At 47.2% G+C, this 16551-nt stretch overlaps 1 protein-coding gene across 2 annotated transcripts; it reads right to left on the bottom strand.

The window, feature by feature from the left end:
* Positions 1-6630: 6630 nt before the first annotated feature.
* On the bottom strand, positions 6631-11249 carry LOC145819715 (uncharacterized). 2 transcript variants are annotated; one of them, XM_082913609.1, is made up of 5 exons: positions 10646-11249; positions 8149-8310; positions 7462-8043; positions 7284-7382; positions 6631-7075 (listed from the first exon to the last, which is right to left on the bottom strand). In XM_082913609.1, exons 1-5 carry the CDS (start codon positions 10871-10873, stop codon positions 6689-6691), a joined length of 1458 nt encoding a protein of 485 aa, XP_082769735.1. In that variant the 5' UTR covers positions 10874-11249; the 3' UTR covers positions 6631-6688. The 2 variants fall into 2 exon arrangements, with proteins under 2 accessions (XP_082769735.1, XP_082769734.1); XM_082913608.1 differs by lacking the exon at positions 10646-11249 and adding an exon at positions 8437-8934.
* Between the last annotated feature and the right edge of the window lie 5302 nt (positions 11250-16551).

The following is a 16551-nucleotide window of genomic DNA, read 5'->3' on the forward strand; positions in this document are numbered from 1 at the left end:
AGTGGATCCTGAGAGCACAGAGCTTGAAATGGGGGTAGCACTGGCGAGTCTACTATCAGATCCTCCGATCGGCCAAGAGTGCTTGGGGGATAACTCTTTGGTTTCTGTGATTGGAGATGAAATAGCTGCAGGCTTTCCAGCGCCGATCTTGGATGCATCTATCGCACCTTCTCTCATCTGGCAGTATGAAGAAGGCTTTTTATCTAGCAGTTCCGGGTCAGGTAGTGAGCCAGAATTTGATTCTACCGAATCTTGTGCGTCAGAATCAGATTCCAGCTCGACTGAGTCTGAGTCCGGTATTCCTGGGGGTGATAACCCGGATACCACAGTCCTGTCTAGGTCGTCTTTTTCATTTTCTTTTGAGTCTGTTGTAACAGAGGAATCTGACGGCTTGGAAGTATTTAATGAGAATGATGTGGATGTGGTTTCCGAGTATTTTTCTGTGCCTTTGATTTATTGCTTAAATCAGGATTTTCAAAATTTTGATGAAAATAGCGAGGGAGAAATTCCCCCAGTTTTGCAACGATTAATTGATCAAGAGCAGGAAAGATTTGTTAAACCTTTAATGGATGAAATCACTACTGTGAATGTTGGTACTGAGAAGGACCCGCGGCTGGTCCAGATCGGGTCCACGTTGTCTTCAGAGGAGCGCGAGCGCTTAGTCGCTTTATTAAAAGATTTCAAAGATGTTTTCGCGTGGTCCTATGAAGACATGCCTGGAATCGATCATGAGATTGTACAGCACCGGATCCCTCTTGATCCCGAGGCCCGCCCTGTCAAACAGAAACTCAGAAGGATTCGCCCGGACTGGGCCCTCAAGATTAAGGAAGAGGTCACCAAGCAAATTGACGCAGGGTTCCTGCTAGTATCTGAATATCCAACTTGGTTGGCCAATATAGTTCCGGTGCCAAAGAAGGATGGCAAGATTCGGGTCTGTGTAGACTTCAGAGATTTGAACAAGGCCAGTCCGAAGGACGACTTTCCCTTGCCACACATCGACGAATTGGTGGATTTCACGGCAGGACACGCCTTGCTTTCGTTTATGGATGGTTTCTCAGGCTATAATCAGATAGTGATGGCACCCGAAGACCGGGAGAAGACTGCGTTCACTACCCCGTGGGGGACATATTGTTATAGGGTGATGCCATTCGGGTTGAAAAATGCTGGAGCTACGTATCAATGGGCAGCAACTACAATATTGCATGATATGATCCATAAGGAGGTCGAGGTGTACGTGGACGACATGATTGTTAAGTCCAAAGATAGAGAGGGCCACTACACCGCCTTACAAAAATTCTTTCAACGGATCAAAGAGTTTCGGCTGCGACTGAATCCCCAGAAATGCACGTTTGGTGTTACAGCAGGGAAGATGCTAGGGTTTCTGATTACACAAAGGGGCATCGAGGTCGACCCTTCCAAAATCAAGGCCATCTTAGAAATGCCACCACCAAGGACTGAAAAGGAGGTGCGAGGCTTTCTGGGTAAAGTGCAATTCATAAGGCGGTTTATTTCTAAATTAACCTTGACTTGTGAACCACTTTTTGGTCTCCTGAAGAAAGGAAAGAAATTCCAGTGGGACGGCCGATGTCAAGCAGCTTTTGAGCAGATCAAAGAGTACCTACAGAACCCACCCGTGTTGTCACCGCCAGAGCCGGGGAGGCCGTTGATACTGTATCTTTCGGTAACTGAGACTACCATGGGCTGCATGCTCGCGCAGGAGTCAGAAGACAAAGTGGAAAGAGCCATCTACTATTTGAGCAAAAAGATGCTGGATTACGAGACTCGCTATACACCGCTGGAGAAGGCTTGTTTGGCCTTGGTATGGGCAACCAGGAAGCTGTGGCACTACCTGTTAGCCCACTCAGTGATGTTGGTTTCGCGTTTGGATCCCATCAAATATCTTTTCGAGAAACCTGCACTTACGGGTAGGCTGGCTCGCTGGCTGCTGTTGCTCTCTGAATTTGATTTGAAGTATGTAACGCGCAAGTCAGTAAAAGGCAGAGCGGTAGCGGAGTTCCTTGCCGACCACCCGGTTGAGGGGGATGAAGCGGTTGAGTATCTATTCCCAGATGAAGCCATTCTGCACGTCGAAGATGAAACTTGGACAATGTACTTTGACGGAGCGTCAAACCAGTATGGGTATGGGATAGGGGTGTTGCTGATAGCGCCTGATGATTCCCGTATCCCTTTAGCATTCAAGCTCCGGTTCAAAGTCTCAAATAATGAAGCAGAGTATGAGGCAGGTATTGCTGGCCTGGAAGCAGCCCTGGAATTAGGGGCAAAACGGTTGGACGTCATTGGGGACTCGAACCTTGTTGTGTCTCAAGCAAAAGGAGATTGGAAAGTCAAGGAGGAAAGGATGATAATCTACCACCAAACCTTGGATTTGTTAATTCCCCGGTTTGAGAAGCTAAATTTCACCCACCTCGCAAGAGAGAACAACAGGTTCGCAGATTCATTAGCAACTCTATCTTCTATAATAGACATCCCGTCCGGAGTCCGGATGCGTCCAGTCATTATTGATCAGAAGTTCGCGCCAGCATAGGAGTCAATTTCCGTCATAGATGAGGTTCAAGACGGCAACCCCTGGTATTACGACATCTGGAACTTCTTGGAAAAGGAGACATATCCACTAGGGGCAAATGCCAAGGATAAGAGGGCTGTCAGAAGAATGGCTGCTCAGTTTAGCATCTGCGGGGGTAAGCTGTACAAAAGAGGCCATCTGGGAATGCATAAGCTCTGTGTCGAAGCTGAAGAGTCAAAACGCCTGATGGAAGCCATCCATGGGGGGGAGTGCGGTGCACACATGAATGGAGTGATGCTGGCCAGAAAGATCCTCAGACAGGGTTACTACTGGTCAACCATGGAGGAGGATTGCATTAGCTTTGTTCGGCGATGCCACAAGTGTCAAATTCATGCAAATCGCATGAACATCCCGCCGTCAAAAATGTACAACATGACTTCGCCGTGGCCTTTTTCAGTCTGCGGAATTGATGTGATCGGAGCTGTTACCCCGAAGGGGTCCAACGGGCATGAGTTTATCCTAGTAGCGATAGATTATTTCACAAAGTGGGTCGAGGCCCAATCATACGCGGTGTTGAAGGCGTCGCATGTCGCAAAGTTCATCAGGAACAACATCATCTGTCGCTACGGGGTGCCGAACGAGATAATTTCAGATAATGGTTCCCACTTCAAGAAAGAAGTGATAGACTTGTTGGAGAAATACAATGTGGCTTTCCATAAGTCATCTACATACAGGCCGCAGACCAACGGGGCGGTTGAGGCTGCCAACAAGAATATCAAGCATATACTACAGAAGATGGTGGAAACCTATCGAGATTGGCCAGACAAGCTGCCATTTGCTCTGTGGGGCTACAGGACTTCAATCAGAACTTCTACTGGAGCAACTCCATATTCATTGGTCTATGGAATGGAGGCTGTTTTACCCATTGAGATTGAGGTTCCGTCGTTACGAGTATTGGCTGAATGCCAGATAGCCGAAGTAGATTGGCAGCAAAGCAGATTCGAAGAACTCATGCTCTTTGATGAAAGAAGACTGAAAGCACTGTACCACATCCAAGGCTATCAACGCAGAATTGCCCGGGCTTTCAACAAGAAAGTTAAGTCCAGGAATCTGAAAGAAGGAGATTTGGTGCTCAAAGACAACCGAGCTCCTATCCACGACCCAAGGGGCAAGTTCAAACCTAATTGGACTGGTCCTTACATCATCAAAGCTATCTGGTCAGGTGGGGCTGTGGTTCTGATGGATCTAGATGGCTTGGAGTTCTCACAACCGATCAATATGGACAAGTTGAAGAAATACTATCCTTGAGAGGCTCGCTAGGCCGAAAACCCGAAAGGGCGACCTAGGCAAAATTCAGAGCACAAAAAATTAGAAAATATAAAAACTGAGCTCGCAAGGTTGAAAACCCGCAAAGGGCGGCCTTGGCAAAAGTTAGAGCGCAAAAGGAGAGCGAAAATACTCGAGTGAACCCAAGCCTGAACTACGTAAGGCTTGATTCCCATCTTTGGGATACGTAGGCAGCTTCATCTTGAAGTTCAGCCATAAACTTTTCCCCGATCAACTTTGTCCATCCTGATCATCTCAGTCATCTTTATCCATCAGCATTTATCGTGATCTCCGGTACAGTGCTGTTCAAACTAGGGGCAACTTTCCGTTGCCGCGATGGTGCAAAGTTACTCAGACTAGGGGCAACTTTCCGTTGCTGTGCAGTGCCGCATTGTTCTTCAGACTAGGGGCAACTTTCCAGTTGCGGGGATCTGGGGTTGTGCATCTCAGTGACAGATTTTCGGCGTGTCCAATTCTGATCCACATCGAAAATGGTTTTGAAAAGTTTTAATAAAAGTTGACTTTGTTCAAATTAATCTTTTTACGACTAAGACCATTTTTGGACCAAAAGTGGAAAATTTTCAGTACCATAACTTTCAATTTCATTGATTTCAAAATAGAGTTCTCCTGCTCTTGCATTACAATCGAGGTTGCTTTTTTTAGTACATTCATAAAGAAAACTTGAAAATGCTAAATGAGCAATAAATTTGAGGCATAGTTGAATCAAGTATCTCCGCGTCCCCTCCCAGAGCTGGACGAAGCATCTGATGCCAAGCTGGGCCCAACTTGTGCCTCCTCATTGAGCCAATCCATGCACTCATCGGATAAAGTGCAACTGAAAGTTGGAGCGGGGGCCAGGAGCTCTCTAGTCCTCCATGCCGTGGCATATCGGGCAAGCTGTGCACCCCGGACCGGGAAAGTAGCTGGATACTCAATCCCCTCCGGTGGACAGGTCTGATCATGACCAAATTGACGCAGGAACCGGAACGGAAAATAGAATACGCAGTGGGTTAGACCAACCAATTGAATCCCTGTCAGCCGGGACATACTATAGCTCATTGCCGGGAGGTTGAGCCAAGGACAACGCCAAGCAATGCCGTCTGCGGACAAATTGCACATCCAATCGAACCACCACCTTTCGTCAAGAGCATTGACTAGGCGCTGCCGAAAGAAGTAGCCTCGAGCTGAATAGGCCGGGCAAGAGTCCACAACCTGCAACTTATCCATTAACCATACCTAGGGGAGGGATGGAAAATGAGAGAATAAAGAATAGAGAGATGTATGATGAGAGAAAAGTAAGACAAGGGTTTTGAGAGAAAAATCGAGCCTGAGGGTCGAGTGATGTGAGCAGATATATATGTAAGGACGGGTGGGAAACATTACCTGCAGCAGCAGTGGACTCCCAGCAAACCTAGTCGCCTCCCGGCGATAGACAGAATCTAAGCCCATCAGTGTCTCGGCCAAGGTCATGGCAATACTGCTCTTTCCTTCTCTCAAACCTTGGGCGACTTCAATCAGGCGAATGCTAGCCCCGCCGAAGCCCGAGGAAAGCAGAAAGTGAGACAACAAACATAAGCAGAGGGCGTGTTGCCGGAAACCCTGCCAATAATGGTTGCTGCGGTCACCGGCGTCGGAAAAACGATGGATCAAGCCGAGGATGTCCAGCTCCCCACTGCAGATCAGAGATCGAGCGTCGTGCGCCGTGAGCCCACACATCCGCCCTAAAGCCTGGGCGTGACCAAAACGGAGCTGAGGCAAGATCACTTCAGAGCATTCAGACTCCATCAAAACCTGAAAATCTTCGAAAGTGGGACACATCTCTTGGCCGCCAAAGCTAAAAACATGCGTCACTGGATTCCAGAACCTGGCCGCGGCATGGAGAAAAGGAAGCTGTAGCGGAGTACGGCTCAGCGTGAATAGTGCATTCAAGCCGAAACCCCGGAAATTCAACTTTTCCGAGCCATCTAGAGAAGAGATCCAAGATGTGATATTTTCTGCAAGAAACGCCTCCATCTTTGGCTAAAACTAAGATGAAATGAATGTTCCCGAAGTTGAGGCTTTTATAGAAGGAAAAACACTATTCACGGGGACACGTGTCAAAAATCTGGTGGTTGCAGGACTGAATGGCCGGCCAGCTGCTTTTTCTGGCTGGCCAGCCATTTACTTTTTCAGAAATGGCCGGCCAGCTGTCTCTCTCCACCAAAAATGGCCGGCCAGCTCCCAGGGATGGCTGGCAATGCTGCAGTGTATCTCATTGGCCCTGTTTTACTCTTCGAGGGAAAGTTCCAAGCATTTCCATACAACGGGGGAGTCAAAGACCTTCATCTCTCTCCGTTTCGGATGCGTTCCGATGCCCAGATCGTCAGAAGTACGCTCTTTTTGTTGTTGAGTTTTGCTTATCGAGTTGTTGTTTTGCTTATCGAGTTGTTCGTCGAGCGGACGTATTTCGTGTTTTTGAGTCATTGCTCTCTGTTTAAGCAATTTTTGTTAAAGTCTTGTTTGTTTGTGTTGTTGCATTTTGCTTATCGAGTTGTAAACTTGCTAAAGATTCTGTTATATCTTAGTAAGTTGAGTTGTTTAGTTTGTTGCGTCGGTTCACTACCTGACTTGGTGATTACACATTGCGCATTACCATTCAATCTCATTTTTGTGCAAAATAAGTTGGTGCGATACGATGCTAAAAGTTCAAAATACAAACACCTTTCCAAAAGCTATTTCATTTCATCATGCTTTACAACCAACAAAGGCACAAGTTTTACAAAAAAATAAAACTACCTAACAATGTGCAAAGTGCTACAAACTACTAGTAAAAGAAAAATAAAGCAGGAAATAGCAACATCAAAATCCTCGGGAGCGGGAACGAGAAGCACGCCTCGTCCTCTTTTGCGGGACGACCTCCACACCATCATCTGAGTCGGGGCTGTCATCCTCAGGATCCTCCTCAGCCTCGCCTCTATTCCCCGAGCCAAAACCGGAGCCTCCCTCCTCAACAGATGTCTCGAACTGACGGTCGGTAGCCTCCTCCTCCTCCTCATCAGGCTCCACCTCCACAACATGAGCCCTGCGTCTGCGGACAGTCCCTCCTCGAGCTCCTCGATAAGGCCTAGATGGCCCGGCTCCTCGGGAAGGCCGAGATGACCCCGCCCCCTGAAAAGGCTCAGATGGCCCAGCTCCCCAATGAGGCCCAGGTGGCCTAGCCTGCGGCTGACCGGACCATGAAGGCATCTGAAAACAAAGAGTTCAATTCAAATACATCAGTCCAAATATGTACATCAAATACAGATACAAGCAAAGGCTACATGAAGTGGGCGCATGTAAATACAGTGTCCAAATGGGGTGTGTGTCAGATGTGCTCTACACAAGTAGTCTATCGATACAGTAGAAATCAGCATGTCATCAGAAGTATGATAAATGCCAGAAAACTGAAGGGTACCTGAATGCCCGCGACAGATAACTGTGCCTCCCTGCGCAGGACCATGCCCTCGAGTGTGGCCACCAGTCCAACCACCTCCTCTATGTACCCTCGCGATGGCTGCAAAAATGAGCTCATAATCATCAGTAAACAGAAGAATGTCTAAACATCTGAATGATGAATGAAAAGTGGAGCATACCGGCGGTGAGTCCGGATCAATGGCGTATCGATCACTGGGCATAGGAGGCTCTAGTGGGATCGGAGTCGGAGAGCTAGCCCCATACTGCCACGCCATCAACTCAGTAGGCATATCTGGCCATCCCAGATGAGGATGAATCGACGGAGTCGGAGGAAACGGTCTACTCCCACCTCTAGATGTGCCAGCCCTGCTAGAAGAAGGGACGTCTGTAGCTCGAGCCCGAGCCTGGTCCGAGGATGACATACCGGCAGGTCTCATCATCGGAATATGAGCTTCTGTCAATGGAGGCATCAAATATATGTGACGGTAGGTGGCGTAGTCCCCCTCCGCAACATATAGCAAAGCATCACTGCCCAGCATGGCGCCGACTACCTCTGAGTAAGAGAGCCTGTCAGCGGTCCGCATACTAGCTGGAGGTACTGCGGGAACATCTTGAGAAAGATACCCCCGTACCTGGCGCAGAAAGCGCTCCCCCAGGAACCAGGCCCTGCCAACCGGCCCTTCGAGCAGGACCCTATATTGGGAGATGCCCGACGCTCCGGTGTACTGAAGTCGGAGATCATCACCCAGGGGCGCCCAAGGCTGCCATGTAATCTGCGGATGACAAATGCATAAACCGATCAGAAATCAAGAATATACAGTGCAAATCAAAGATGAAAATGAAAAGAACTGAAAGTTCTGAGGTACCTCTGAGTGTCGCACGGTGTCGAAGTACTGTCGCAGGCGAACGAGGGTCTCTCGAGGTCTCGGTCGGTGCGGGCCCTCGAATATCAATGAATATGGGGTCACGGGAATCCCCACCACCTCCAGCTCTGGGGCTAATGATGGGAAGTATACATAAACCCATAGCTGAGAAAAGCAGTGCAGAATGTAAGTACGAAATGCTGAGAGCAAAATACAGACTGTAAAAGTGCGCTGTGTGTGCAATGTACAAGTAATGAGAGCAGAAATGTAAATCGAGGGGACAGAAAGTACCTCCCAAGCTCTCCAGTAGCCGCCAAGCAAATCGCCCCGCCCGCGGGAGGTCGCGCTCATATAAAAATAAAGGGTAGCCAGGCCGGCGCCACCCCAGTCATATCTACTGACCTGTGATAGGTCGACTAGAGCGCTCAGCAGGTATAGCCCAATGGTGTTCCCTCTGTCGGCGAACAGGGTAGTCCCGAAGAGGAACATCAGGAAACCACGGGCGTACTGCTCCGTCTCCTCGGGACTCTCAGGCACCATCTCCGCCCGCCGGAAATGGGAAGAGAACCAAGTGTATCTGACTCTCCCTGAAACCCTATCAACGGGTGGGCGAGCCCCCAACAAATACATCCAGGCGGCCTCCCACTCGCCCATATCCTCGTCGTAGGGAATGGACCAACCTCCGACGTCTAAACCGGTCAATACAGCGAAATCAAAAGGGGTCATGGTCATGTCCCCGGTAGCAGAGAAATGGAAGGAATTGGTGGTGTCCCACCATCTCTCTACCAGAGCTGCCATCAAGGTCCTCCTGGCAGGACAGCGTGATAACCCGACGCAGAAGGGTCCAAATCCTGCCAGATCCACTAAGTCTCTGACGCCCTCCGGGAGCTCAGCATACCAATCCCGCGCCATGGTGGAACCATATCCTCGCACACTGCAGGAGCAAGCCTGCATTCAGAATGAATATATGTGTCAACAATGAGATGAAATGGGCTGTGTACCAATGAGATGAAATGGGCTGTGTGCCAATGAAATTTGAATGGACTGTATACCGATGAAGTAAAATAAGCTACATGCAAATTCTATCTACCTGGGCTGCGTGTTCAGAAAATTTGAAATTTGGGCTGCGTGTTCAATTTTCAGTTAATTTGTGGGCTGCGTGTTCACTATCTACCTGGGCTGCGTGTTCAGAAAATTTGAAATTTGGGCTGCGTGTTCAACTTTCAGTTAAATTGTGGGCTGCGTGTTCAGAAAATTTGAAATTTGGGCTGCGTGTTCAATTTTCAGTTAAATTGTGGGCTGCGTGTTCACTATCTACCTGGGCTGCGTGTTCAGAAAATTTGAAATTTGGGCTGCGTGTTCAATTTTCAGTTAAATTGTGGGCTGCGTGTTCACTATCTACCTGGGCTGCGTGTTCAGAAAATTTGAAATTTGGGCTGCGTGTTCAATTTTCAGTTAATTTGTGGGCTGCGTGTTCACTATCTACCTGGGCTGCGTGTTCAGAAAATTTGAAATTTGGGCTGCGTGTTCAATTTTCAGTTAATTTGTGGGCTGCGTGTTCACTATCTACCTGGGCTACGTGTTCAGAAAATTTGAAATTTGGGCTGCGTGTTCAACTTTCAGTTAAATTGTGGGCTGCGTGTTCACTATCTACCTGGGCTGCGTGTTCAGAAAATTTGAAATTTGGGCTGCGTGTTCAACTTTCAGTTAATTTGTGGGCTGCGTGTTCACTATCTACCTGGGCTGCGTGTTCAGAAAATTTGAAATTTGGGCTGCGTGTTCAATTTTCAGTTAATTTGTGGGCTGCGTGTTCACTATCTACCTGGGCTGCGTGTTCAGAAAATTTGAAATTTGGGCTGCGTGTTCAATTTTCAGTTAATTTGTGGGCTGCGTGTTCACTATCTACCTGGGCTGCGTGTTCAGAAAATTTGAAATTTGGGCTGCGTGTTCAATTTTCAGTTAAATTGTGGGCTGCGTGTTCACTATCTACCTGGGCTGCGTGTTCAGAAAATTTGAAGTTTGGGCTGCGTGTTCAACTTTCAGTTAATTTGTGGGCTGCGTGTTCACTATCTATCTGGGCTGCGTGTTCAGAAAATTTGAAGTTTGGGCTGCGTGTTCAAATTTCAACTTGTGGGCTGCGTGTTCACTATCTACCTGGGCTGCGTGTTCAGAAAATTCGAAGTTTGGGCTGCGTGTTCAAACTTCAACTAATGTGGGCTGCGTGTTCACTATCTATCTGGGCTGTGTGTTCAGAAAATGTAAAGTGTGGGCTGTGTGTTCACTTTCGAATTCGGGCTGTGTGTTCGACAAATCAGTGTTTGAACCGTGTGTTCTAATGTGGGCTGTGTGTTCGCAATTAATTGATGAGCTGAGTGTTCAAGAATTCAAGTATCGAAGCTACATGTTCAAGATGTAAGCAAAGTACTATGTCATAAGCTAAACAGCATGTTCAAGCATGTCAAAGGTGCGAAATGTAAAATACAGAAGATGAGGAAAATACCTCTCGGGCATCGTGAGAGAGATGCTGCTCCGGCTCTCTGAGAAGCAGATCCACGGGTGCTCTCTCGTCAAAACTGGTAAAGTGACGGAAAACAGCGCGCGGGAGGACGTGCGCTGCCGGACGGTACCTCTCGGGAATGAAAGGGCGAGTCCTCGGAGGTAGAGTCATAGGATCGAAATCGTCCCCGGCACCCGAAAAACCTCCACCGTGAGGAGAATTGCCCGCCATTTTCAAGAATCTACAAAAGGGGAGCAAAAATGAGCAAAGTGAGCAAAAATTGGAAAAAGTCAACAAAAGTCAACCCTCGGGAAATAAAAAGTCCACAAAAGTCAACTCCCGAGAAAATATTCCAAATATTAAGATGAACTTACCTCAAGTGGTGAAAATGCAAAAAGAAGCTCCGAAGCCGGAATTTAATCGCTCCAAAGTGTTTAAAACTGAGTGTTTTTGCGAAAACAATTTGCGCGGGGCGTTGGAAAACGCGCGTGAAACTCAAATCTGGAGAGAAAAGTGTTGAAAGAGGCAAGAAATGAAGTGAGGTTCGGCTGCCATTTATAGGCCTCAAGCCTTGGATTGCAAGAGCATCAAAAAGGAGGGAAAAAGACCAAAATGCCCCTGGGAAAAGGGCATGGCCGGCCGGCCCCTATTTCTAGCTGGCCAGCCATCTGCTTTTTGCAAAAATGGCCGGCCAGCCATTAGCTTTTGTGGAAACCGGTTGGCCACCTCCCCTTGGGAAGATAAATGGCCGGCCATCATCCCCACATGCTCACCTAGCTCTCTGCAAATTTTGAGGAAGATCGGAGTTCCCGGGACCTGAAAAAGTTCAAGAAAAGTACACTTCCGGTCGCGAAATTGCTCCGTCGGGACTTCGGTTTCAAATTCTGACATGTGTCTCATCATCATTCATCGAAATCAAAGTGTATCCTTTTTAAATGAGTCGTAACATTTCAAAGAAGCAGATCGGAGGCCGCGATTGAGTTGCCTTCGCCGAAACGCGCATTTTCGTACTCGTTGGTTCATGACAAACGGGCGCCCTGATTCTTGCTCGTGTTACATTATCTTGCATTCTCATGAGCATACTCACATTGTCATGCACGTTTCTTGATATTGGCATACCTCCATGTTTGAGCATGCGTTGTCACTCATATTCCGTTCTTGCATTGCGATGCATTCACTCACCGGCACTGCGCGTGTCGAACTTTCGAAATCACATTAAATATGTGTTGTTAGCATATTGTACTTGTTGCAATTTCTCTCTTTTGCAGGCACGATATTGTATGTACGGTTCAATTGAGGCTGGTGCGACCAGACGAATCGCGCAGGTATCGTATCTCCTCCGTGTGAGACGTGGCGGGGATTGAATAATCCTCCGCATCCTTAACTGCATAAAATGTAGTTTTTGCTTTGCATTCTTGCTTAAAACTGTTGCATCTATTTGCGAATACTTGCTTCATTACAGCTTGCTGCATTTGCATGATCATTGGGTTACCTTCGGCTTCTTGCATATCATTTGCATTTTGCCCCCTGCCTGCGGGCATGCCTACGGGCACATCTTTGTCTATCTTGTATGTTTGTCTAAGTCTTCGGCCTTGTCAAAAATGGGTCGTCTCTGGGCTTTGACATTCACTCCCGTCACTTGTGACTTCCGAGTTCTGTCAAAGAGGGGCAACTGTAGACACCCCATTTTTGACCGACCTTAAGACTCAGACGTCACCGATTGAGCGCTTGGTGATGTTGCATTTTGTGCTCGTTCAGAAGTTTCAGAGTCGCGACCGTGAGCCCTGCCTCCGGACTTCCGAACCCTTTTCTGTGCCTTGTCTCGGTTTGCGAACCAGACTCGGTTTTCTCTGTTTCTTTTCCTGAAGGGAGGGAGAGGTCCCGTAGACCATCTCTCAATGTCCGTAGGCTACATTTGGTGGCCGTAGGCCATTTTGCCCATTTCGGAGTCCGGTTCCCGGTTTTCGGGACCGTTGGCCGTGCGCCTCGGTTCGGGACCGCTTAACCATCTCCTATTGCTCTGATTTTTAGCATACATCTTATTTGCTCCCTTTTGAGGGACACTGGGGGCTGAGAAACCCACTTCGAGGTCGAATACCATTTTCGGTGCTTAACAGCCCATTTTCGGGACCCCGAACTGCGTGTTTTGGCCCCGGAACGTTCGTTTTGCAACGGTTTTCGTTCATTTTTGGCAGGTACCTCTGTTTTATCACGAGGAAGGTCACTGAAGGGTGGGAGGCCAGCAATTGTTGCAGCAGCCAGTTATCTCTCCTCCGGAGCCTCCCGGCGCCCGTTTTTCCAACTTCCGGGCTAATGTTGAACACCTTGGAGTTAGTGTTGCCAACTTTGAACCACATATCTGTGATCTACACACCTGAGAGGCCACTAAAAGTTGGTGGCCGGCCATTAAGGTCACCTGACCCTTTTGACCCCTTTCTTCCGGGCTAATGTTGAACCCCTTGGACCTTTTTTCTTGAACTTTCAACCACATATCTGTGATGTACACACCTGAGAGGCCCCTAAAAGTTCATGGCCGGCCAGTAATTCAAATTGACCCTTTTGAACCCCTCTTTCCGAGCCAATGTTGAACCCCTTGGACCCACTTTCTTGGAATTTTAACCACATGGTTGTGTTGTACACACATAGGGGTACCTCTCCAATAGCTGGCCGGCCAGAAAATCGCATTGACCCTTTTGACCCCTAGCCGGCCGGCCGGCCACCTCCAGCAAAAGTAATGGGCCGGCCGTGTTCTTTGCACTGTGCACTTTACAGCTGTGGGGCAATATCCCCCAGATATTTTCTATATCCGGGGGATATTTTGTGGGGGAGTTTTGCTCTCCTTCTCCCCCACCTTTACACCCCCTTTTTGATCCTTATAACCAGCTGGTGGCCTCCTTTCTAAGGGTTAGAAAATTTACTCTTCAAAGCTCCATAGCCAACTCCATCTTCTTCCTTCTCAATTCTTCAAAAAACCCTAAGTCCCTAACCATCATTCCTTCTACACCACCAAGCTCTACCACCACCATCTCATTTCCAGCAGCAAGGAGGGATTCTTGAAGGCTAAAGAAGCTGCAAATCCATCCAAGAAGCAACAAAAGTTCGAATCTTCAAGGGTAAGTAACACTTTTACCCTTTTGAACCTTTTTCTTGATCTATTTCTAAGCCCCACTTCTTTTTGGTTTCAAGCTCCGGCCCTAACTGAAAAGGGCCATATTTTGAGCTCATCTTCACTTCTCATTAAGGGCTCAACCCTGTTTGAGCCCTCCATAATACACTTGCTTCATTGGTCATCTTGTATGTCATAGTTTTGCATGCTATTTTTGACCCATGAGAAATTTATTTTCGAGCATGTTGTAAACTGATATAAGGCTTATTTTGAGCCCCTCTTCAACATTGAGGAAGGGCTCAACATTGTTTGGTATTTCCATGTGCCACTTGTAGTTCAATCCCTTATTTGGCCCCATTTTTGCATAAATTGATAGCCCTCTTTGCTTCTGTTTTTGGACCTTGGTCCGAACTGAAAGTGGCCTTGTTTTGGCCTATACTTCATGTTTCATTCACAACTTTTTTCTGTTTGGTGATTATTTTATATACTTCATGTTATAGCACCTTTTGAGCCTTGTTTTGCATCACATTTTTAGCATATTTGTATACTGATTTTGAGGCTGCCATATACTGTAAATGTTCATATTTTTGGTCCATCTTCAGTGTTGTAGAAGGAAATTTTTCATTTTGGGTTTAGCTTATACCACTTGCTTCATTACCCCTCTTTTGGCCCCTATCCTTGTATGCCATTTTTGCCATGTCTATACTTGCTGTTTGGCCATGTTTATAACTGTAAAAGTGCATCTTTTGGGACTGTCTAGCTTCTGTCTTTGCATTGCATGTCCATATTGTGCATGTTTGGCATGGCTATAGGCCATTTCGGATGCCTAATGTTGCATTTCGGGTCATTTCCTTGCATTTCATGTCATTTCGCTTCATTTCGGGACTGTTTTCCCCCATATTTTGTTGCTGAAATTCCATTAGCATGCTTGCATATCATTTTTGCCATGTTTCCTTGCATTTTATCATCGCCTCGTTTGCGTGCCCGTGTGCACGCATTTCGAGGCACTCCGTTTTTATCCGCTGGCATCCGATGTGAGTGTGGCTGAGGCTCACTCATGTTGGTATAAGCCCATTTATCATTTCCATATCATTTCATTGCATTTTATCATCGCCTCGGTTTGCGTGCCCGTGTGCACGCATTTCGAGGCACTCCGTTTTTATTCGCCGGCATCCGATGTGAGTGTGGCTGAGGCTCACTCATGTTGGTATAAGCCCATTTGTCATTTCCATATCATTTCATTGCATTTTACCATCGCTTCGGTTTGCGTGCCCGCGTGCACGTATTTTGAGACGCATATCATCGCCTCGGTTTGCGTGTCCGCGTGCACGTATTTCGAGACACATATCATCGCCTCGGTTTGTGTGCCTGCGTGCACGTATTTCGAGACACATATCATCGCCTCGGTTTGCGTGCCCGCGTGCACGTATTTCGAGACACATATCATCACCTCGGTTTGCGTGCCCGCGTGCACGTATTTCGAGACGCATATCATCGCCTCGGTTTGCGTGTTCATATGCACGTATTTCGAGACACATATCGTTGCCTCGGTTTGCGTACCCGCGTGCACGTATTTCGAGACACATATCATTGCCTCGGTTTGCGTGCCCGCGTGCACGCATTTCGAGGCATCTCATTTTCATAGCATTGTGTATGTTAGGATTGCATCTTAGTTGCATTTCATGCATATCATGCATATTGCATCGTGCTCGGAATAGGAGTTAGTCCGGGCACGGGAAACGAGGTACATTTCGTACTCCGAGTGACGGAATGTGTCTCAATTCCCCAGTCACCGACACTCCGGATTATCCATGATGGAGTTAGGTTTTAGCTGTAGTTTCATATGCATTCATCCTATATTGAGTCGTGCATTTCGACTCTTCGGCCATCATGCCTCGGTATGCGTGATTGGTGGCACGAGGATCGAGACATGCATATATCTGTGCAAATACATTGCTATGCCCCTTTCCTGCTCTCTGTTGCAGCGAAACAAAGAATCAACAACCTTTTGGAGCTTGGCACGCATTTCAAGAACAGGTGTAAACAGAGGCTAATTGGGGCATTCCGGTGGATTTCCGCGCAAGACAATCCGGACATGCATCATCCATCAGAAGCAAGGCGGTCCCTGGCTTGCACGCCAGTTTTATTTGCTTTCTTAGTTAATTCATTAATTAATTAGGATTTTGTAATATTTTGGACTGTAATATTCTTTTATTCGGGACTGTAATATTTGGACTGTATTATTTATTCGGACCCTCTCTGCGCGAGGGCACAACTGTAATAAGTGTGGGTGAGTGTGATGTATGTCTTCCAACCCCACGTCTTTTTTTCCCTTTTATTTATCCGCTTATAATGGTTAGATTAGAGCATGTTTAAATTAGCATACAGTATGACAACATGTTTTGCATTCATTCATCTGTATTGCATGCACCGGGCTCGGCGCACCATACTAACTGCATCGTACTTTCAAATCCAAATTGAATACATGTTAGTTGTAGCATTTCATATACCATCTTAGAATAGCCGAGCCTACTATAGTTGCATTTTTGCATGTGTTGCATTAGGCATTTCTGTATACTTAGGATCATGCATGATTTCTAATATAGTTTCTATTTTGGCTTGGAGTACTCGGTGAGTTTTATGCTTTAGCATCCTTGCATGCGTGTGAGTGTTGCCATGAATAGCATGCTTACCATGAGGCTATGTGCTTATGTGATATAACTGCCTGAATGCCTGTGGGTGAAGGTTGGGTTATCTGAATTGGAGTAAATCATCAAATGTTTCAAGCCTACCTGCGGGTAGC

This window comes from Camellia sinensis, chromosome 2, assembly GCF_055761805.1.
Source record: "Camellia sinensis isolate YWXY chromosome 2, ASM5576180v1, whole genome shotgun sequence".
Taxonomy (NCBI): Eukaryota; Viridiplantae; Streptophyta; class Magnoliopsida; order Ericales; family Theaceae; genus Camellia; species Camellia sinensis.